The sequence below is a fragment of the Tenebrio molitor genome, chromosome 2, assembly GCF_963966145.1.
Source record: "Tenebrio molitor chromosome 2, icTenMoli1.1, whole genome shotgun sequence".
Lineage (NCBI taxonomy): Eukaryota > Metazoa > Arthropoda > Insecta > Coleoptera > Tenebrionidae > Tenebrio > Tenebrio molitor.
The window spans coordinates 32,305,373-32,327,890 of NC_091047.1; the positions used below are offsets into that span (position 1 = coordinate 32,305,373).

A 22,518-nucleotide genomic window follows, 5' to 3' on the forward strand; every position below is an offset into this window, starting at 1 on the left:
ATATATAACTCAAGAAGGAGAAATCATTAAAAATTTAAATAAAGGAGAATTTTATAAATATTTAGGTATTAATCAATCAAATCATATTCAACATTCAATTATAAAAGAAAATTTAGAAAAGCAATTTTATTTAAGAATTAAATCTATTTTAAAATCAAAATTAAACGGTAATAATTTAATTAAAGCAGTTAATACATATGCTGTTCCATTACTGACCTATTCTTTCGGTGTTATAAAATGGTCCAAAACTAATTTACAGAACATAAACATTAAAACTAGAGTTCTTTTTACCAAATTTAGTAAACACCATCCTAAATCTGCTATTGAAAGATTTAATTTACCACGCGAAAACGGTGGTAGGGGTTTTTCAAATCTAGAAGTACTGCTAAAAAATCAAATTGCTTCACTAAAAAATTATTTTCTCAATAGAGCTCGTGATAACACCTTTTTTAATGCTTTGGTTTCAGCCGATAAAGGCTACACACCTTTAAATTTAAGTGATAATATAATTTCAGATATTGTTAAGCCAAATATGCCTGACACTATAGCAAATATAAAACAGAAGTCTTTACATGGGAGATACTTTAAAGAACTGGAACAACCAGAAGTTAATATTCAGGCCTCTCATGCATGGCTTAAGAAATCAAATATTCACCCTGAGACGGAGGGTTTTATATTTGCAATACAAGATCGTGTTATAAATACAAGAAATTATAAAAAACACATATGCGGTATACAATCGATAATTGATAAATGTAGGATTTGCGGAACTGAAGGGGAAACGATTGAACACATCATTTCTTCTTGCACCGTTTTGGCTCAAAGCGAATATAAAAAACGTCACGATATATTCGCTAAAATTATACACATGAATTTAGCTGTTAAATTCAATTTATTAAAGAATACACAACCACATTATAGTTATACACCAGAAAGTTGTTTGGAAAATGACAGTTACAAGTTATATTTTGATAGAACAATTTTAACTGACATTCATATTAAGCATAACAGACCAGACATTATAATTTTAAATAAACAACAAAAGCAAGCATATCTTTTAGATATAGCTGTTCCAAATTCACATAATATAACACAGACATATAACACAAAAATTAATAAATATTTAGAGCTGTCCGTTGCTATGAGAAATCTTTGGTGTTTAGAAAAAAATTCGATTTTACCACTTGTAATTTCAGCAACGGGAATAGTACCGCAATCTCTTTTTAAAAATTTAAAAATTCTGGATTTAGATAACACATTGGTAGTTGAAATTCAAAAAGGTATATTATTATACTCATGTCACATCGTGAGGAATTTCCTTAACATTGACACAGAACATAATACACAACAAAATCAAAATGCGGAGGCGAGACGCCGGTAATTATGTTGATAAGCACTGCACTATTACTTGATAGTAATATCCGTAATAGTGTATGTACTCCGGCAAAATTACCGTGCCGCCGGGTGGAGGTGGGATAGTGAGTATAACAATTTATTAACGTTTTATCAGCTCACTCCGTTCGAAGTGTGCTGGTTGAGGTACAGATCTCGAATGTTGGTAAAAAGGTGGAGAGGCTTAAACTAAATTTACAATTGCAAGGGGGGAGGTAACGGTCCTTTCAGGTATAAACGTAGAATTTCTAGGATTATACAGTCTGTCTGAAAGTTTACTCTTTCTATGGTTAGTATTAAAATATTTATAGTTTATTATGTATTTTGTGTTGCATATTATTATCATATTAATTCCGTTTTTCCTTGTTAGTGTTGGCCTACGGTTGGCCCTCACTTAGTGCAACTTTACAGTTGTGGACAAAATAAAGTAGGACAAATCGACAAATTTTACTCGTTCGTATCATTTTCTCTAGGAGATCAGTTATATTCACATGATTGTGAAATTAAGGATATGTTGAATAAATCTAAAATTTAATTGGTTTTCAAATAAAAAATTAAAATCGAATTTGTAAGTACCCATGATAAGTTGGGAGTTTATTATTCCCCTGCTCTTAAATACTTCATGCAATGAAAATAATTTAAACTAAACTAAATACATTTATTTAATAATAATTTTCAAACTTAACAATAATTAATATTTTGTCATTGCACCGTTGCGATTAACAACTTCTGCTAATCTTCGGGGCATAGAATGGCATAAATTCAAGCAGTACTGTGTTTTCCATTTGGTTGTAGGTCGTAAAATTTTATGGTACTTTAAGTTAAAGATCTTGCGGGGCTTATAAATCCTAGTTTACCACTAGCAGGTAATATTTTAAGCAGGGTTGTATTGTACATTTTGTATATTTGCATTGTACGGCAAACGGCACGCACCGCTTCCCAACCTTTTTAAACCCAACCATTGTGCCCGTTAATCGCTCATAATATGCAATAAAATTTTACGACCTACAACCAAATTGAGAATACAATAATCGTCTCCAATAGTTTCCCATGTATTATGAAGAATTTCTAACATTTCTTCTACATTTCGGGGTCTGAGATTTTGCCTTTGTATTTTTTTTACGAGTAGCCCCCAGACGTTTTCGATAGGGTTTAGGTCGGGGCTGCGGCTAGGCCAATCAACGATATGAATATTATTTTGTCTGAAGCAGTCTTGCACAATATGTGCCGTATGGACAGGACAATTATCCTGCTGAAATAAAAACTGATCAGGATATAACAGCGACACAGAGGGCAACATTATATTATTTAAAATTGAAATATATTCTGAACTGTTCAATCTTGTATCAATATGCCATAAAACACCGGGGCCACGTGCTGATAACCAAGCCCACATATTTACAGTAAATCTATTACTATCTACACGATTTACATATCTTCCTTGGAATCTGCTATTAGCGGGACGATAAACACGAATGGGACCATTACGTGTTGACTGGAAAGTCTTCTCATCAGTAAAAATAATATTATCCCAAAAGGTTTCATCAACTGCCATGTACTCTAAAGCAAATCCAACTCGACGTTCTTTGTGTTGCTGTGTAAGAAGTATTTTTTTCGCCGCTGAACGACAACGTAGGTCTGTTTCTTTTACCCGTCTTCGAGCAGTACGAGCCGATCCTGGGAAGTTGGCTTCTCCCACAGCGTCCACAACGGAGTAAAAAGGATGTTCTCTTATTGTCTGGATTAATAAAGCATCTTGCTCTTGATTAGAAGCCCTTCTTCGTCCTGCCCCAGGATTTGCATTTATTGTTCCTTGTTGTCTCCACTTTTTTAAAATATTGAAGACGGAATTTTTAATAATATTGTACCTGAGAGCAATCCGCCTTATGGACCAACCGTCCTCAGCTTTAGAAATTATTCCCAATTTGACTAAATTGCTAATGCGAACCATGATCGTTTTTGATTTTTTTTTTTTTTGACAAGTGTCAAATTTAAAACTTCAGATTTAGCACCCGTTGCAATCAACTAAAATTGAGCGAAAATCTGCATCAAGACTTGTCCCACTTCATTTTGTCCACAACTGTATAATACAAAAATTAATAAATATTTAGAACTCTTCGTTGCTATGAGAAATCTTTGGTGTTTAGAAAAAATTTCGATTTTACCATTTATAATTTCAGCAACAGGAATAGTACCGCAATCTCTTTTTAAAAATTTAAAAATTTTGGACTTAGAGAACACATTGGTGGTTGAAATTCAAAAAGGTATATTATTATACTCATGTCACATCGTGAGGAAATTCCTTAACATTGACACAGAACATAAAACACAAAAAAGTCAAAATGTGGAGGCAAGACGCCGGTAATTAAAGTCCATTCACAAATCAAAAAACCACCAACGTCCCATTTTCCTCGATAATTACTTCCGGCAACCCTGTCTAGAGTAAAATTTGGTGAGACTTGTAATTTCGAGGTTAAATGTTTATTAAGTGTCTTGTTTTTCCGGGCATGTTTAAGTAAAAATAATAAGAATCAATAAATAAATGAAACGTGCTGCTAATAAAACAATATGAACGAAATTCAAAGTAATTGAATTTTATTTTGAATCAAATAAATGTCATAATTTATAGTTACCAACATAGTATGAAAAAATATCTACCTAGGGTTTTTTAAATTTTACCAACCTAAAGCAACAGGTGGTGGTTTTTTGATTTTTGAATGGACTTTATGTTGATAAGCACTGCACTATTACTTGATATCCTGTGATTCAAAAAACCTGTCATCAAAGTGTGCCATGAAAAAAATTACGTATGTCTAATCATAACGTTCGAACTTTGTTTAGGGACCCGAACTACGAACGCATTCTTGAATTTTGAACTACTCAGAACTCGGTAGGTAGTTAAAAAAAACAGATTTTAATTTAATAAAAGGGCTTTTTTATGGAAACAAATGTACTTCATTGATTTAAAAATAATTATTAATAACATTAATAAATAAAATTTAGATGATGTGTTATGTGACCATCACGTTCACGGGTTCACGCATGCATAACCTAACTTTTTTTTAATGGTGTCAACAACATTTTCCAACATCCACAGCAAATTATTGATTCATTCAAGTTTGTTAGCCGAAGATCATCCATATCAACCACAGGTGCACTGAAAATTGAATTTTTAATGTATGGCTACAAAAAGAAGTCACATGGGGTTAGATCACAAAACGTGGGAGGCCACTTATGTGGCATATTTAAACTAATAAGGTGGTTGTCATAAACTTTCATTAAAACACGATTCAACACTGAAGAATGTTTTTTCCACTACATATTGCACTATTGTTATGAAAATTCTCCATAAACCACTAACAGAATTATTGTTGTGTTCAAAGTCGATCATTTGGAAGTACTTCATGGACTAGTTGTGGATGATAAGGATGTAAATGATCTTGATCTTGTTTCAGAATACGCTGACAAGTGGTATAGCCCATAGGACAGATTGAATTGTAAATTGAACTATTTCTATTTGGCTGTTCCTCAATTACTTGTACTGTTTCACTGTTTTCTTCATTTCCCACCTTTGGTCTCCCATTACCTTCTTTACGTCCTACACTTCCAGTTTCTTTGTAAAATGCACAAGACGATGTACTTCTCTGTTAAATCAATCAAAATACACGATCACTTCTGCAAAAGTTTCCTGGAAATCTTCAAGAGCATTACGTGTTGAATAAACTCACTGCCCATCCATTTTTATGCCGTTTCTAAAATAAATTTCCAACATGCAGCGTTTTTGGTGGTCGGTGAAAGCCATAACGTTCAAATTTTACAATAAAGAGTTTGCGGTAGCGCATTTTTCGTTATAAAAATTGTCGTTATGTTTTATAACGTCAAACTCATACAGAATTTATACCGTATACCGAATTTCCTTACACTATTTCTGAAAATAAGTGAGCCAATCCGAAAATATTCCATTATGACAAAGTGACAGTATACCCAATTTCATATTAATGTCAAATATTTTCATAGTTTCATAGTTAATAAAAAATATTGTGCAAGTTGCAGAATTGTTCGAAAATAATAACAGGAGTCTTAGAAAACATACCTACCAAGTATTATTGAACAAAGAAGACGCTGTACGATCTGTGTCAAATAAGCGAATTTTGGTATAAAATAGGTAGATGTTCTAAGTTTGATACTTTGTAGGTAGATCCAGCATTTGCAGTCATTGTTATTTCATGCACAATGTACTGGAAATGGTATTGAAGCTAATGTTATTGAAGTCACCGTAGAATCTGATGTGCCAGTGTCTCACATTGAGCAACAAAATTTTGAACGCAAAGACACATCTGTAGTCAGTAAATAGAGTCTTTTTCTTTCCTCAAGAGCCCTTTGTACCACAATATATAAAATAAAATAATTTTCGTCATCTTGTTCGATTTGACATTCTAATTCTGTCATTCTAAGAATCTGTCATCAACTGTTATTTTATACGTTATTAATTTTTTTTTTGTTAACCGCACATCTGTTTTCTGCAATTTACGTTATACAGAGTGTCCCCAAAAAAAAAGACGAGTCCATAACTCCCTTATTTATCGGAGGATTTTAATTATACAGGGTAATGAAAAAAAAGTGCCCACGACTGAAACTTAAATGTCCTTTTCTGTCAAGTATTGTGAAAATCAACACAAAAATGCTCTAAAAACATTCTTTTAAAAATTAAACAGCTTTCCTAACAGTACAAATTGGCAATATTGCACTTTTTTTTCTAAAAAATATTATATTCACGTGCTTCGCCTTATCTAAGAAACCAATGCTGATGACAGATTCTGTCACCTGCATAAAAATAAAGCTGTCATGTGGATATGAAACAAAATTTTAATTTACAATAAATTGAACAAAAAGGTAAATGTTTCAATTAAATCTTATAATAGCTGTTCGAAATTTCTCCCACCAACTTCAATTCACAATGCTGCTGTTCGAACAATGTTCTCTTGAACCCTTTGAAGCATAGGAACATTTATGGTATTAACTGCTGCGTTGATTCTTTCTGTTAATTCCTCTAAGTTAGCAATCGGCGCAGCATATACAAAATTTTGTAGGTGACCCCAGAGGAAGAAATCACAAGGATTAAGGTCAGGTGACCGGAGGGGCCAAGCAATCGCGCCACCTCTACCAATCCATCTATTTGGATAAGTCTCGTCACACCAATCCCGTACTATCCTACCAAACTGTGGAGGGGCACCATCCATTTGTAGCCACATTTGCCTCAAAATTGCAAGGAGCAAATTTTCAAGCAAAACTTGAAAGTCATTTTGTAAAAATTGTAGAAAATTTTCTGCATTCACTCTGGCAGGTAGCGTAAAAGGTCCTACGAGGTTATTGTCAATGACCCCAGCCCACAAATTAATTCCGAAGCGGTGCTGATGTGCACAAGGATGCACAGCGAAAGGATTTTCAGTTGCCCAGATATGATTATTATGTTGATTAAAAATGCCGTCTTGAGAAAAATGTGATTCATCTGTCCATAAAATGTTTTGAATAAACCTAGGATCGATTCTGTGACGTCCAAGTAGCCATTCACAAAATTCTACTCTGAGGGGATAATCACCTAGACGAAGAGCTTGCACTTTAACATAGTGATAAGGATGATAATGTTCGTCAGCCAGGATACCTTGTACCGTGCGATAGTCTACGTGAAACTCTCGCCCCAATCCTCGTATACTTCGTCCTAGCGCATTTTTAATTGCTTCCAAAATAGCTTCCTCCAAAGCTGGTGTTCGAACTTCACGAGGTCTTCCACGATTTACATAAAGAGGCATTATTTGGCCGTTTTCTCTTAATCGCTGCATCAATCTTCTTATTACCTTAGCATCTGGATGACGTCGTTGAGGGTACAGTATTGCATAGTCTCTTGCTGCTTCAGATGCGTTATCATTTGATGCACCCAAGCAGAGTAACATGTCTACATATTCGTTAAAATTGTATGCCATTTTTCAGACTTTTTGGAAAATTGACAGATTGAATTTGACAAAACCATTAACATTAAAAATTGAATTATTGTTGCTATCGTTTTCAAAAATTACATGTTTCTGTATCTTAGGAGCTTTGCAATGTTGTAACATTGACGAATTTTCTTTGGACCAAAGAAATGGTACTCTAACATCTTTAATAACGTTGGTTCCGATAGACTTTTTGCATTTTTTACTTAAGAACATTATCAACTCGACCAAAATCTAGACTTCAACAATAAAATTATTAGTAAACGGTTAATCATATAGATTTCTATTGTCTAAAAAGGAAATCTTATAGCTTGGCGAAGAGTGGACAAATTTAATTTTGGATTTCGAATTCGTGTTTAGTTAAAAATACTTTATAACGTGCAGGTTAGCACGGGCACTTTTTTTTCATCACCCTGTATAACAGACGAGTTTGAGATATTGTAAAATCGAGGCAGAGCCGAGATTTTATAATCAACCGAGTCTGTTATATCCATATCGGCCGTATGTTGTTTTATAGTTTTCTTTATACCAATAATACAGAGTGATCAACAAGGACTGAAGCTGTTGGCAACAATGACAAAATGTTGCTGTTCCAAATTCGCACAATATAACACAGACATATAATACAAAAATTAATAAATATTTAGAACTATCCGTTGCTATGAGAAATCTTTGGTGTTTAGAAAAAATTTCGATTTTACCATTTATAATTTCAGCAACAGGAATAGTACCGCAATCTTTTTTTAAAAATTTAAAAATTTTGGACTTAGAGAACACATTGGTGGTTGAAATTCAAAAAGGTATATTATTATACTCATGTCACATCGTGAGGAAATTCCTTAACATTGACACAGAACATAAAACACAAAAAAGTCAAAATGTGGAGGCGAGACGCCGGTAATTATGTTGATAAGCACTGCACTATTACTTGATAGTATTATCCGTAATAGTGTATGTACTCCGGCAAAATTGCCGTGCCGCCGGGTGGAGGTGGGATACGAAAGCACAACAAAATGCCGCAAATTAAAAAATGTTGCGTTATTGACTATAGTATAACTATAGGATTAACAAAAAAAACTTCGTTTCACTGTTTTCCCGCGAATTTAGAACTGAATTTACAATGGAAAGAAGCTTTAATCAATCATGCTGGTAGTACAATCTCTATGATTTTTTTTTTTAGTAAAACGCCCATTTCGTTTTGTTTTTCAACAGATGTTGAATGTTTTACTGAAAGTTCTGTCGTCTGTGGTGAACATTTTTCAACAGATAGCTTTCTGACCACAACCAAACGGCGCATGTTAATTTCTTGAGCAATACCTTCCATATTCAAAGTATATTTAATATATTATTAGATATAATCTTACCATCTTGTAATAACATTTTTAGCACATCAATTATGAAGTTGATGATGTTTCTAACAATTTAACTTATTATGAAAATTTAGACGAGGAATATCAAAATTTTTGTGATGTGGGTACTCAAACTAACACGACGTCTTCGGAAATAAAAGATCTCTATTACACAAAGCATTGTTTGGCACAAAAATGCAAACGTTTACAAATTCGGTGCAATCGCTTGAAAGAAGAGCTAAAAATTAAAAAAGAGAAAAATCATGAAAGCTCAAAATGGCAATGTACTATGCAACAAATTATAACAGATGCCAACAATATGAATCCGCGGGCAATATTAATATTAGATCAAATTAAAAACTATAATAAAAAAAATCCAAGATGGTCAGAAATGACCATTCGTCAGTCCATTGCATGGCGATTTTGTTCTCCAAAGGGTTATGAGTTTCCCAGGAATTCACTATTTAAACTACCTTGCAAAACAACATTGAAAAAATATTTTGGCATTGGAAATGAAGACTTAATTCGGAATCGTCTTATATGCGAAATTAAAAATTTGAATGCCCCGGAAAAAGTGTGTTCTTTGGTAGTGGATGATATGGCAATCAGGGAATCTGTTTATTATTCAAAAGCAGAACATCGTATATTTGGATTAGAGACAGTCACTAATAAATCATCTAACAAAATTGGAACTAAACCGGTTATTGCAAATCAACTTCTTTGTTATGTAGTTCATGGACTTTCAACAAAGTACGTTATACCAGCAAGTTATTACTTCCACAGGCAACTAAATAGTAAAGAGTTGTATAAATTAACATTAGATGTTTTAAACTTACTAGCTGATTGTAGATTTAAAGTTATTAGAATCGTGGGAGATAACCATAAAAATCACGTTGCCCTGTTCAAGCATTTTGGAAATGGAATGCTTCAAAATGTTATTGCTCATCCTTATAATCCTGGACTTAAATTCTTTATGAGTTTCGATTATTGTCATGCACTTAAAAATGGTAGAAATTTATTTTTGGATCATGATATGGCTTCATCAGATGGAATTATTACAGCAAATTATCTGAAATAACTATTAGGAATTCAAGAAAAGTTAATAATTAAACCAGTTCGATATTTAACGAAAAAACATATGTATCCATCTAATTTAGAAAAAATGAAAGTACGTTTAGCAGTTCAAATTTTTTCACCGCCAGTTACTGCGGCTCTACGATATATTGCTCATCATGGTGGAGAAGAATTCGCTTATTTCAAGGATTGTTCTGCAACGGTGAAATATATGGAAAATATGTATAAGTTTTTTTCAAATCCATGATGTTAGCAATAAAACAACACATTCATCAAAGGGATGTTAATACTGCTCCATATACTAACATTGAAGATGTACGTCTTCTTTGGTTAAATGAAGAATTCCCACATTATATAAATGATGTTCAGTCCACTTCAGCTGAAGCAGGTATACAAGGCTTAACAAAAGAAACTGCTGAAGCGTTAATTTTTACTGCGAAGAGCACGTATCTATGTATCAAATATTTAATTAGTGACCTAATTTTTTTTTATGTTTTAACAAGAAATTTCAGTTCCGACGCTGTAGAATCAATATTTTCTAACGTTCGACTCCGCGGTGGTTCAAATGACCTCACAGATTGTAAGGCAGCTGAACATGCACTTCGACAGATTTTGAAAAGCGGTTTGATAAAAATCGTAAACAACAGCAACATAATATCTAACACTGAATACATTAGTAATGCAAAACTGGTAATACCTCGAAATTCAAATGACACTGAAATTGTTATTACTTTGAACGAAATTGTTATTGAAAAACTTGAAAAATTATCTGTATTTGTACATGATGGTTTTGAAATTAATAGTTTTAAAATGGAATCGGCAGCTACAGCTTTTTTATGTGGTTATCTTATAATGAAAGTTGCAGAATCTGTGAACAATTGTGAATTGTGCTTATCAACGTTACGGAACACCTCTCCTGAAAAAACGAGCCCTTTGCTAGAATTAATTTATAATCAAGACCGAGGAAAATTGAACTATCCCAACGAAAGATTTGTAGGCCTAATAGAATTTGTGGTGGATATTATGATAGAAATCCTTCCCAGTCTTCCAAAAGAAAATGTTGATTTTATTTTAAAAAACGTTTTGAGTTCATATTTGCTTCATAATCCTGTATTTCAATGTAGTGTTCATTATGGTATAGTTTGCGATACAATAATGAAAAAATTAATTCCCCCTGTATTGATAAATTTTTGTAATTTACACACTCAAAATATTAAAAAAAAATCTATCAATACTAAAAAAAGAAAACTGTTAAAATTAAATTGATTGTTAATTAATGGTATTTTATTTTAAAGGCTGTAAGCAGATTTTTTTTTTGTTTTATAAAAAGTAATGAATATTTAATTCATATGACTGAGGTATCGAGGTATGGACTGTGTGGACTCGGTCACCAATGTCACCAGTTGAAATTGATTGTAGGCAACCAGTAAGGCTCCTTACTGTGGCGCACTCTAGAAAACAAAAATAATGCCTTGAACTAAATATGCGACGGGCCTGGTTAATTGACGCTTTGTCTCTTTTGATCTAGGAGGCCTTGCTGCGGTGTCTATTCAAGGGAAAAAAACCAAATGTCAATGTATTATTACGTTTCTTAATAACCGATACAGGGAAATAAGGAGGAATGTCAGCGCGCTCCCAGATAAAAACAAGGAATGTCAACGCTATCGCATGTGTTGCCGTCAGTAGTGATTCATAATTCTTTTGTTTCCAGTTTGATCTTGTTCTGTTCTGTGCTTGTTCTTGCTTGTGGTTTGAGTCGTTTTTTGGTTAGTGTTAGTCATTAGTGGTGATAACAGTAATCTAGATTAAAAATGGTAAGTCGTGTTATATTTTGAAGTTGCGATTTTGCATGCTGCTTTTGATACAGTCTAATAATGAAAGAGATGAGACTTCTCAAACACCAGAAAAACGAAAACCTTGCTTAGGAAGAATGACATCGGTATGCAAAAAACTGAAATTACAATCTCACGAAACGGGAGACGATTGCAACTGCAAGCGATTGAAGTGTTTTCAACAGGTGTCTGAAACAGAAAGAAGTTTTCTCTTAAGCAGATTTAATTTACTGTGTAACAATAATGAACAAAACAGTCACTTGACTTCTTTAATAACGGTAAATAATATTCGGCCAAGAAGACCGAGGCAAGATGAGGACAGAGCTGCGCTTCACGATGCTTCATATCGATATAGGGTAAGAGTTAAACGCAATGAGAAGATGGTGGAAGTTCCAGTTTGTGCAAAGGCATTTGCCTCAATATATGGTGTCACTAGAGGTAAAATTGAATATATTCAAAAATCTCTGAAATCTACTGGACAATCTCCTCAAGATGCACGAGGTACGCATAAAAACAGACCTCGAAAGATATCACAGCAGACTTTGAATAAAATTGATGCTCATGTAAAATCATTTAAAGGACGAACTAGTCATTACAGCATGGAAAAAACATCGAAAATTTATTTGCCAGAAGAACTTAACGTGACAAAAATGTTTAATATGTTCAAGGAAGCTAACTCCGATGTCACTATTTCTTATGAAACCTATCGCACTGCCTTCAAGAAATTTAATATTTCATTTGGATATCCGCGTAGCGACACTTGTAGCATTTGTGACAAGTTTCTTGCGGAGATGAAAGCTCTAGAACAACGAACAGAAACTTCTGAAACAGAAAAACGAAAGTTAACAGTCCTTAATGACATCCATAAAAAGAAGGCTCAGGAATTTTATAACCGGAAGAGAAATGCTAAAGCAAAAGCAAAATCTAACATAGAATATGAGGCTATTGCAATGGACTTCCAAAAGAATGTTCCCTTACCAAACATTACTACTAATGATGTTTATTATAAACGCCAGTTGAGTATGTATAGTTTTAACATCCATATCTTATCGACAGGCAGATCTGCTTTTTATACATATCCAGAAACTGTGGCAAAAAAAGGATCCAACGATGTAGTTTCCTTTTTATATCACTTCGCTTACAATATTTTAGATGAAAGAGTTAATCATTTTGAGATATTCTGCGATTCAGCCGGTGGCCAAAACAAAAATTATTTAGTTTTCAAATTTATCCACTATTTAGTTCATCATCGTAAAAGATTTAATTCCGTGAAGATTACATTTCCAATACGAGGACACTCGTATATGGAATGCGATAAAAAATTTTGACTTGTTAATCTTAAGACAAAAATGGAAACGCCTTCTGAGTGGTTTTCTTTGTTGAAAACGTCTAGAGTAAAACCTGAAGCCTTTATTGTGATCGAAGTTAATCAAAACATGGTTAGAAATTGGTCTTCGTTATTAAATAGCGACCTTCGTTATGTGGTTAAGTGTCCTTTTAAAATCCAGGAACTTAGGGAAATTGCAGCTGAAGCCACTCGTCCTCGAATGTTAATTCATCGCTCGTCATACCACGGTGAAAAAGAATCTAGTGTGATAACAAAAAGAGCAACAGACAATGAGCGTAAGCTTAATGATAACGAATTTTATTATCCACCGCAAGCTTACCAAGGTATTTTTTTTCAATACACTTTTGCCATTCTAACATATGTTTCCCAGATTTGTTGCCACTCTCAGCAATAAAGTATGCTAACTTACAAGATTTAAAACAATTTTGCGGTCCAGAGGGACGCATCTACTTTGACAGCCTGCCACATGAATAAATCTTAGGATAGGAAGATTAAACAAAATATATACATATTCATTACAATAAATGACATTCCTCGTTTTTGACCTTTTTTTCCTTACCTCAGTTGATCAAAATATTAAAAAATAGGCTTTCGTTCATGCTGCCTTAAAAATTCTTATGTGGCGCTGCTGAAAACATATTAAGGCAATTTGATGTAAAAAATGGAACCAAACTGCTAAGTAGTATTCATACAATACACAATTTAAACTTAAAATCTTGTTTTTCACAGAATGTATGAAATGTGACATTCCTTGTTTTTCCCCTGTACTCTTCAAATGACAAATAATAATATGTGGGATTGCGCAGATATGCCCCCAATCTTTAGCGCAAAATGGAACATAGACGATAGTAGTGTTTTTTTACATTTTTTTTTTGTGAATTTTTGGTATTTAAGTGTATCCATGTGATACACTGTTATTTTCAGAATAAAAATCTCTATCAGAATTACTAAAAAAAATATGTAATCCCATTTGAAAAATTTTTTTTTGACAGTTTACCCTTGAAGTCCATGGGGCTATACTTGAATTTATTAGGCCATTTTGTAGCCTATTAACAATCATTTAATTTGGTGTACAGATAATTAAAATCTTCCGATAAATAACGGAGTTATGGACTCGTCTTCTTTTTTGGGGACACTCTGTATTTTGTTATACGGTAAAATTCTCGTATAACGTAACAGAAAATGCGCTACCGCAAACTCCCTAATAATAAATTAATAACCTATAAGATTCACAATCTTAAATCTGTCAGAATTGACGCAAGCTACGACATGCCTGTCATATCTATCTTTGTCTTCCATGGCATACTTTGATGAACGTTTTTTTTTAATCACACGTTAGTATTATCCGTAATAGGGTAATAGTGTATGTACTCCGGCAAAATTGCCGTGCCGCCGGGTGGAGGTGGGATACGAGTTATTATTCATCGAATTATACGTTGCTTGGCAATTGAGGGAAGGTATACTCCGTACGGTGATAGATTGCACGTTTTTAAATTCTAGTTCCAAAACATAAAGCAGTGAAAAATACTAAACTCTCCATCTCAATTGTTTCACGTTATGTAGAAAACCATTGTATCCCTGCAGATTAATTCCCGCCAAACCGGTTTCTGTGTCTGTCTTCTGTCAAAAAACGTGCAATCTACCAGAGTACGGAGTATACTCAATTTTCTCATAAAGGGAAAATTAGATCGAGCTCTATTGGTCAATTTGATTAATTCATAACTAAAAAGCTGTGCACCCTAAATATTTTTCTAAACGTTTTCTACCTTCATTACCATCAAGGAATATACAGTTTCAATTTGACTAAAAATCAGAAACACCAAACAGAACTACATAGCATCAACTAAATTAATAAAATTTTTGTTATTAAAGTTAGTTTTAAACTGTGAGACTCTTGACATTGCACTTTGACAACTTCACTGAATTCATTACATTTGTTTGTGAGGTTATGATTAATTAGTGACATTCCCCCCTAAAGTGGCGCCGTAGAGATCACAGGCACTAAAGCTTCGCCCAGGCAGATGTATAGTAAAATATGTCAATCATCAAGACGGCGGTGGTTTATCCCATGGATTTATTAGTATAATCTGTTTCTAAATCAAAAATCCACCACCTGTCGAATTATGTTGGTAGAAAAAAAAAATCCCTAGAATAAGTTTCATTTTTCTGGGTTGGCCCAACCTTCCGCCAAAATTTGACTTTCAGTGTGTCACAAATATTAAATTATAAAAATTCCTCGAAAAACAAGAAATCTTTTAACCGCTAAATTGAAGCGAGCGTTCATTAAGTGCTTCGAAGAATTTAAAAAACACGATGAACTAAATACGACCAAAACGACTGTCAACAGTTTTATTTCATAACCCTACGTTTTTCTGACACTTTCAAACATACTAAAAACAAAAGTTGGCGACGTTGTCGGTTGTATTTTCGAGTGTTGGTGGATTTTTGATTTTGAAACAAATTATACTAATAAATCCATGGTTTATGCTATTACAAAAATGACCCTTTGATGGTAAACGTCAAATTCGCCTGTCAACTCTGTCAAAGCTGACAACCGGAAATGCGTTTAGATTACAGTGGTACCAAAATCATTCAAATTTTCATTGTTACCAACAGATTCAGTCATTCTTGATCACGTTGTATGTATCATAAAAGGTTGAATTAGCTATACTTTTTTGCCCAAGGGGGAAAAACTGCCACTTTACTCCATGCAATCAGGGAGTAAAGTTGCTCATTATATACAGGTTGTGCAAAAAAGTCTTGATTTATTATTTAAATGAAAACAATATAAGTAACTAATCTAAAATAAAAAAATTAGCTATTTATTTTTGAGTGCGTTGACTGTAATGTGGAACCTCTGGACGACTTCGAACTCATCTGCAACAATAATGAGTCATGACAAAAAAATTTGAAATGCAATCACACTCACAAAAGTGATTCTACTTTTATTGGAAATTTCACCCGAAAGCACCTTCTTCTTTAACTGTTTGGTAATATTAGCTAGCACTAACTTCTTTTGCCTTGAACCTTTAGAACCTTTAGAAGTAAGCGACGACCTCTCTTGAATGAGATGTTGTAGACATTTTGCAGAACCATAATCCACCTAAACCCAACATTAACTTCCTAAAAATGTTAACACAAACCAATCTTACAAGTTCGCATATTTGCTCCTCGTTCACCATTATCTCATACTCATTAAAATCTCGAGCAGGAATTATCATCAATTTGCTCTCTGTCGTTACGGTTATGTTGACAAAACTGCTCTTAGGCAGGAGTAGCTTTTGCACAGCTCTGCAACAACGTTTTTACAATGTCAAAACAACTTTTTGTACAAACCGGGGGATGTAGCACGGCCCTGTGTATATATCTCTGGTGTTGAAGTCAACCACCAGCCCTTCGACTAAAATAAGATCCTCCATCATTTCGTTCACAACGAAGATCTTGTAGTTCGACAAGTTCGGCATGAAAGAACGCTCGAGAACGTATTTTATTTTATCTTTGGTGCTCGAGCGATAGGCGGGAGCGTTCATCATAACAGTTACAGCTTTTCTGAAGCCTATGTATTTCCAGATTCTGCACTCGAATCTGAAATTTTGTTTTAGAGAAAGATGTGAAAGATTCCGCAACTGACCCGTTCACAGGATCCGAATCCATCTCCATTGCTTTTTTGAGTATATCGCGGTTCATAATGTAAACTTGACTGTGAGTCTCAGCAGTGATAACTCCGTTGTACGGTCTTTCAGTCAAAGTAGCCAACTCGCCGATAGTGTTCCCCGGCACAACGTACTCGTACATTGCTTCCTCGTATGTGGGGGAGCATAGATAGTCGACGACTGGCAGAGCGCCGAAATCTTTCAATTTGTCGATGACCGGTTCTTTCGGCGTGTAAGATACCAAAAACATTCCTTTGGACAATGTTAGTGTGATAAAACAACTATCGGAAGTACCTACCTGTGATCAAGATATATATCCCTTCGACTAATTCGCCCTCGGCGTAAACCACTTCACCTGGATCGAACTTCTTGGTTGAAACATTGGAATACAAAAACTCGATCAGTTCATCATTGTCCCCCATATAGGGCACCTCTCGAAATATGAGCTTCGGAGCGGTCGGCAGAATCGTCTTGATCGTACTGATGTGTTTGTACCTCTCGAGCAACGATTTTAATAGTTTATAATACTCGACGTCGTCGACCCAGCCTGCGAAAAAATTTGGTATTTAACTAAATTTAAAACAGTGGACACCTACCTGATACTTTCAGCTCGTAGATGTCGTCTTTCATGCTGTTCAAAACCGTCCTCATCGCTAACTTTGTCTTGACAGTTGTGGCGACACACGGCGACTCCTTTTGCGCTATTCCTAACCTTTTCGTGACAGCAAGTCGATCAGTTTCGATTTTGGTTTTGATAACTTCCCTGATCTTGTCATTGTCAACGGTCTGGTGGATATTTTCCAAGATTTCTTCCTCTCCAGCGATGTAGCTTTTACCCAATTCGTACGCCAAAGCTCTGTGTCTGTCGACTTTGGCATTTAGGTATTTGAGAATGACAGCGGGCAACGCCTTCCACGCATCATAAAATTTGCAGTGAGTCAAGACCTTGCAAATTCTCAACGCTAAAAGGAGATTCAAGGTGGTGTCGAAATAGTACAGCTCTGTTAAAGGAGTGATCACCCAACGGACAATATTGACGACCAGACAAACGAACGAGTAGGACAAAATGATAAATTCTAAGATGTTCCAATACGATCTACAAGTGTTGATTATTAGAGGTCGTCGATTGTGGCAAAAGCTTACTTGAAGTAAGTCGGAATTCCGTGCTTGCAGATGTAGATCCAGGAGTATGCAAACACTTTGAGCCAAAATTCGATAAGATACAAAGTGAAGAAGAACAGATTACAGGTGACCATGAGGTAGTACGTCATGTAGAACTTTTTCCTCTTTGTTGCAGTGCCGACATGGTAGACCACTTGGATCATGTTGAAGAGAACTACGACGTTCATGCATATGGAGAAAACGTTGTGGGTCACAACTCGGTAACACCACAATCTCCACGGTTTTCTTGGCGGCTTGATTCTGTCAGTCTTGTTTTTGATAAGGTGTTGAATACGGTTCCGCAAGCAGCGGTAAAAGCAACCCTATAAAAAAAAAGTTATTCGAGACGAGTGCCAAAAAAAACAGGCGGCTACCTCTTTGTCGAACAATTTGAAAAGACCATCAAGTTCGATGACCAAGTCTTCACTGTCCATCGCAATTTCTACGGCTTGGTGCATTATTCTTATTCCCTCCTTCGATATCATTCCGTTTTCGAACTGTCGAGAGTATGAAGTTTTTTTCAGTTTGAGTATACGCAACTTGGCTTCCTTAGTCATCTCTTTCGTTTCTTTGGGCGTAGGTTCGTTGAGTACTTCTTTTTGGCAATCTGGACAAAACGTGAACCTGTACCCTAAAATATGTTCTTCTTCTTCTTCTTCGTTATTCTGTATGTTACCGATGGCTGCGGTCTTCTTGTAAGGGTGTTTCAAGGCGGTTGTGTGTAGTACTAGAGGCCAGTTGGCATCTGAGAGAAATCTGTCCATCTTTAGGATCGCAATTGTTCTTGCTCTGGCCTCATAAATGTACTTCATGCAGTTGTTCATGTTGAATTGCCTCGAAATCGAAATCTCCGATAATCCCAATACCTTCAGCAACGTAGGAACGAGAGACCCATTGATAAATATCAGCAATATGTAAAGGGCGATGTTGTGCATGACGAACAAGCGTATCTTGAACAACTCCTCGCCCTCCAATAACTGGGCTTGGGACAGAACGAGGCCCTGGTTGATACTAATAGGGTTCTTCAAGCCGCCCCACACGCATATCACCATGTTAGTGAAGGACATGCCGTAGCCCAGTCTACTCAGGATCGGCGAGAAGAGAAAGAAGCTGAGAAATCGCGTCATGTTAGCCATAAGATAATTGACAAAGATCAGGATGTAGTCGCTGAAACGGAAGTGATTTTTTAGGTACGTGGGGGCTATGGCGCCAATAAGAAGGAAGAAGATGCCATTCATAATGTAACTAATGACCATCCATAGACCTGTTACGGATTTTTCGATTTCTTTGGAAAGGGAGGCGCGCTCGATGCCCATCATAATGCCAACTACGGCGCAACCTACGGTTCCTGCTTTCATAAACCAATCTATGAAGAAGTAGCTCGAATAGCACATCACTATAGTCAGCAACATCAAGGTGGTTGCCTCGTTGTAGCTGAATTTCATCATGAAGACTCCGAAGAGACCAAATAGGTAGCCCGTGAATATACCTGACACATTGTCATTGAATATTTGAAATTTAACCGAATTCATTTGACATTTTACTTGCCGATGTCGCAACTTACCCCCAAAAATCTCACGCACCAAGCTCATTACGATCTGGTACCAGTGCACCGCCCAACTTGTATAATACATGCAGAGTTGTCTGAAGAAAAAGAGCGACAAACAGGCGGACACCAGAGTTTCCCCCTCCAGTAGAATCGTCACATGTTTGGTTTGTATGCTGGTCTCTTTGAGACACCTCACCACTTCTAGCGGATAGATACAACTGGACATGGCTCCGAAAAATAAAGCATCTATGAAGGACCATTTCGTGTCAATCACCAGTCTCATGAGCATGCCGCAAATACTGACGCTAAGAAAACAGACTACTCGAGCTTCTAATAAGACGTAATGGCTAGTATGGAACTCACTTGGGATGGATATGATCAAAATCTGTGGTAGTGACTTGAAAAAGGCGTGCACGTCGAGGCAAAACGCTGTCATGAAGATGATGACAGGGAAGTAGACGTAGCGAATGTTTAAAACGGACAAATGTGCCACAGCCATTATGTTTGTCATCCAGTTGCTGTAACAGGCCGCGATACCCCAGCATATTCCGATGATCATGACGAAGATGGCGTAGGGGATGGGAATCTCGAATCTCTACGAAAAGTGTGCTAAGCGTTGAATCAACCGGATTTAGGGACGAAACAAGTTTCTTGCGATTATACTTACCGTGACCACATAACGAATAATGACAACAAACAAGGTTCCACCAAAGAAAAATAGATACTTGAAATAATGTTGGCCAGGTTCGTGAAATGCATTGTGGTCTTCGTCACAAGACGCCTCACTCAAAAGCATCGCCATAAACAACACCACCACGGAGATTTTCTTCAGCATATTTGCGCTCTTGAGTAAGATATACGATGATGACTGATCAACTATATTATTAAAACTATCGATCACAGCTATCGATATTGACCCATTACCGAGGTTACAAAATTCAAGGCTACTTGTTCAAAATGTTTTGACAAAATTCCTGGACAAATGAGAAACAAAAGTTGAACAAAACTGTAAATAAACCTTTCGGGTTATGCCACGGCCAGCTCCATTAAACCTATGATTAATTAATCATAGGTTTAATGGAGTAGCGGGGCTTTATTTGAAGTCATTCGCAAAGTTGCGTGTGCGCAAATCAGCAACATGCGAATGGTATTGCGCATATCGCTAAGCGACCGTTCACAATACCATTCGCATGTTGCTGATTTGCGCCCACGCAACTTTGCGAATGACTTCAAATAAAGCCCCCCTGGCCATGGTCAAGCATTCATGTCCAAATCTCGCAATCTTATGTCGCGAAATGTAATAGTAAACTCCATCCATTTTCGTGTTACGCCACTTTTGACCGCGGACTAGCTCAAGCCGAGAAGGTCGGGGTTCGGGGGGTGGGATTAATTAAATTTATGTGTCCCTGGAGAACATTCAGCCTTTATTAAAAAAAAACACAAAAGGAAGAAAAAATGATTCTGACCAAAGTGAATTAAATGGAAGATAAGAAAAAAAAAGAAAATAGAAACTTAAATTAAATTAAATTAAATTTACATCAAGGCTGGTGGCCTGTGGATGCGTGAGAGTCCTTAACAAGAAAAGCAAAAAAAATGGGATAAATACGGCACACCAAGCGCACACTCGCGAGCCAATGGGGGGTGTCATTCGCCACACCAAAAGATGTCGTTCGCCGCCACACGAAAGGATGTCGTTCGCCGCCAGACGAAAGGATGTCGGAAGTTACTCCTTCAGACGGTGACCTACCTCACAGGGGTCGATGAATCCCGGCAGAGCTCCGCGATGGTCCAGTGTGCACTGTCCTCTAGGAGTCCCGGCGATGAAGATGACTCCGCTGCAGACGTCAAACCTGAAACAAGAGGATAACCTCCGACCGAAAAAAAAATGGGCAACACAGTGAACGATACGGCAAGAAAAAGGCGGTCTGTTCGGGTTTTTTTCTTCCTAGCTGCTGATAACCTCGTGGCTGATCCGCTTACGCGTGTTCGGTTCTAGCGAGTCCAGAGAACCACGTCCAAATCCGTCCAACGAAGGAAACGACGACGACACTCAGCCCGGGAACACTCCAACACGGCTTTCACCACAAAGGTCGGGTTTCCAGGGAACGTGGGGTAGACTCGGAGGAGCAGCACACGGGTTGTCTCGGCAAAACTAGTACCGATCACCCAACAAGGAATGCCCGGTGGCGCCTTCCGGTACCGACCACGCAAGTGCCGTACTTGTCAAAAACGTCATCCCATTGGCCTTATGGAAACGGATGGCCCGAACGTTCACAGACATACTCAAAAATGAGCGATGAAGTTTCACAACCGTATCACCTCCCCGTTACCAAAAAAAGGAGTAGCACGACGTGAAGCCTCGCACTACTCAAGAAGAAAAACCAAAAAAAAGAGTGCACTGTATAGCCGTAGCTTGCTAAAACGATGGCGGCCTGAAGATACCATCGGAGAAAAAAAAACAAAATGTCAAATCCAGTTTATGCGGCCTCATCGGGCTCGTTGGCTACTTTGAGGTCCTTAACGTGCCACGATCCTAGGCTATTTTGAGAGGCGAAATCCTCTAACTCGTATACGTTCGGAGTAATTTGCCGACGGACGATACATTTCACGAATTTTGGCGCTAGTCCCGCCGCGAAGTGTTCTCCTCCTTTCGAGAGTACATAATTTTTTTTCCATACGACCTGTCCTTCCCACAGAGTTAATGGTCGAGTCCGCAAATTGTATCGCTTCGCGCTGGTAACGTAAGCTTGATCCAAGCGTTTCTTGACACGGTCATATACGTTGGCTAAGTCTTGCAGATGCTCGTTGAGCGCATCTCTAGATCCGAAAGAGATCTCGGCGTCAACCGAAATGGGTTGGAGCCTCTTATGCAGTTTTCCGGACGCGTATAACGTTCGACCAAAAGTAAGATACGCTGGACTAAACCCTGTGACTTCATGCACAGCCGTATTAATAGCAAAAGCGATCTTGTGGAGATTCAAATCCCAATCGCGATGCGAATGATTGTCTAGATACGAACGAATTGCCGTTTTGACTACCCTATTAATACGTTCTGTGGGGTTCGCTTGCGGATGATAATTCGGATTGAATGTAATCTCACAGTACAGTCGTACGACTCTACGAGTCTCCGTAAAGCTTTGCCGACATACTGTTTTCCGTTGTCGCATATC

At 36.6% G+C, this 22,518-nt stretch overlaps 2 protein-coding genes across 2 annotated transcripts; one reads left to right on the forward strand and one right to left on the reverse strand.

The window, feature by feature from the left end:
- Positions 1–11,677: 11,677 nt before the first annotated feature.
- On the forward strand, positions 11,678–13,443 carry LOC138124590 (uncharacterized). Its single transcript, XM_069039680.1, has one exon. The coding sequence runs from the start codon at positions 11,736–11,738 to the stop codon at positions 12,963–12,965; it is 1,230 nt and encodes a 409-aa protein (XP_068895781.1). The 5' UTR covers positions 11,678–11,735; the 3' UTR covers positions 12,966–13,443.
- A 2,287-nt stretch (positions 13,444–15,730) lies between these two features.
- On the reverse strand, positions 15,731–20,318 carry LOC138124091 (sperm-specific sodium:proton exchanger-like). Its single transcript, XM_069039022.1, has 12 exons — positions 20,016–20,318; positions 19,712–19,943; positions 19,364–19,666; positions 18,174–19,288; positions 17,782–18,122; positions 17,235–17,734; positions 16,937–17,185; positions 16,617–16,890; positions 16,322–16,570; positions 16,138–16,276; positions 15,915–16,088; positions 15,731–15,862 (listed from the first exon to the last, which is right to left on the reverse strand). Exons 1-12 carry the CDS (start codon positions 20,181–20,183, stop codon positions 15,800–15,802), a joined length of 3,807 nt encoding a protein of 1,268 aa, XP_068895123.1. The 5' UTR covers positions 20,184–20,318; the 3' UTR covers positions 15,731–15,799.
- Between the last annotated feature and the right edge of the window lie 2,200 nt (positions 20,319–22,518).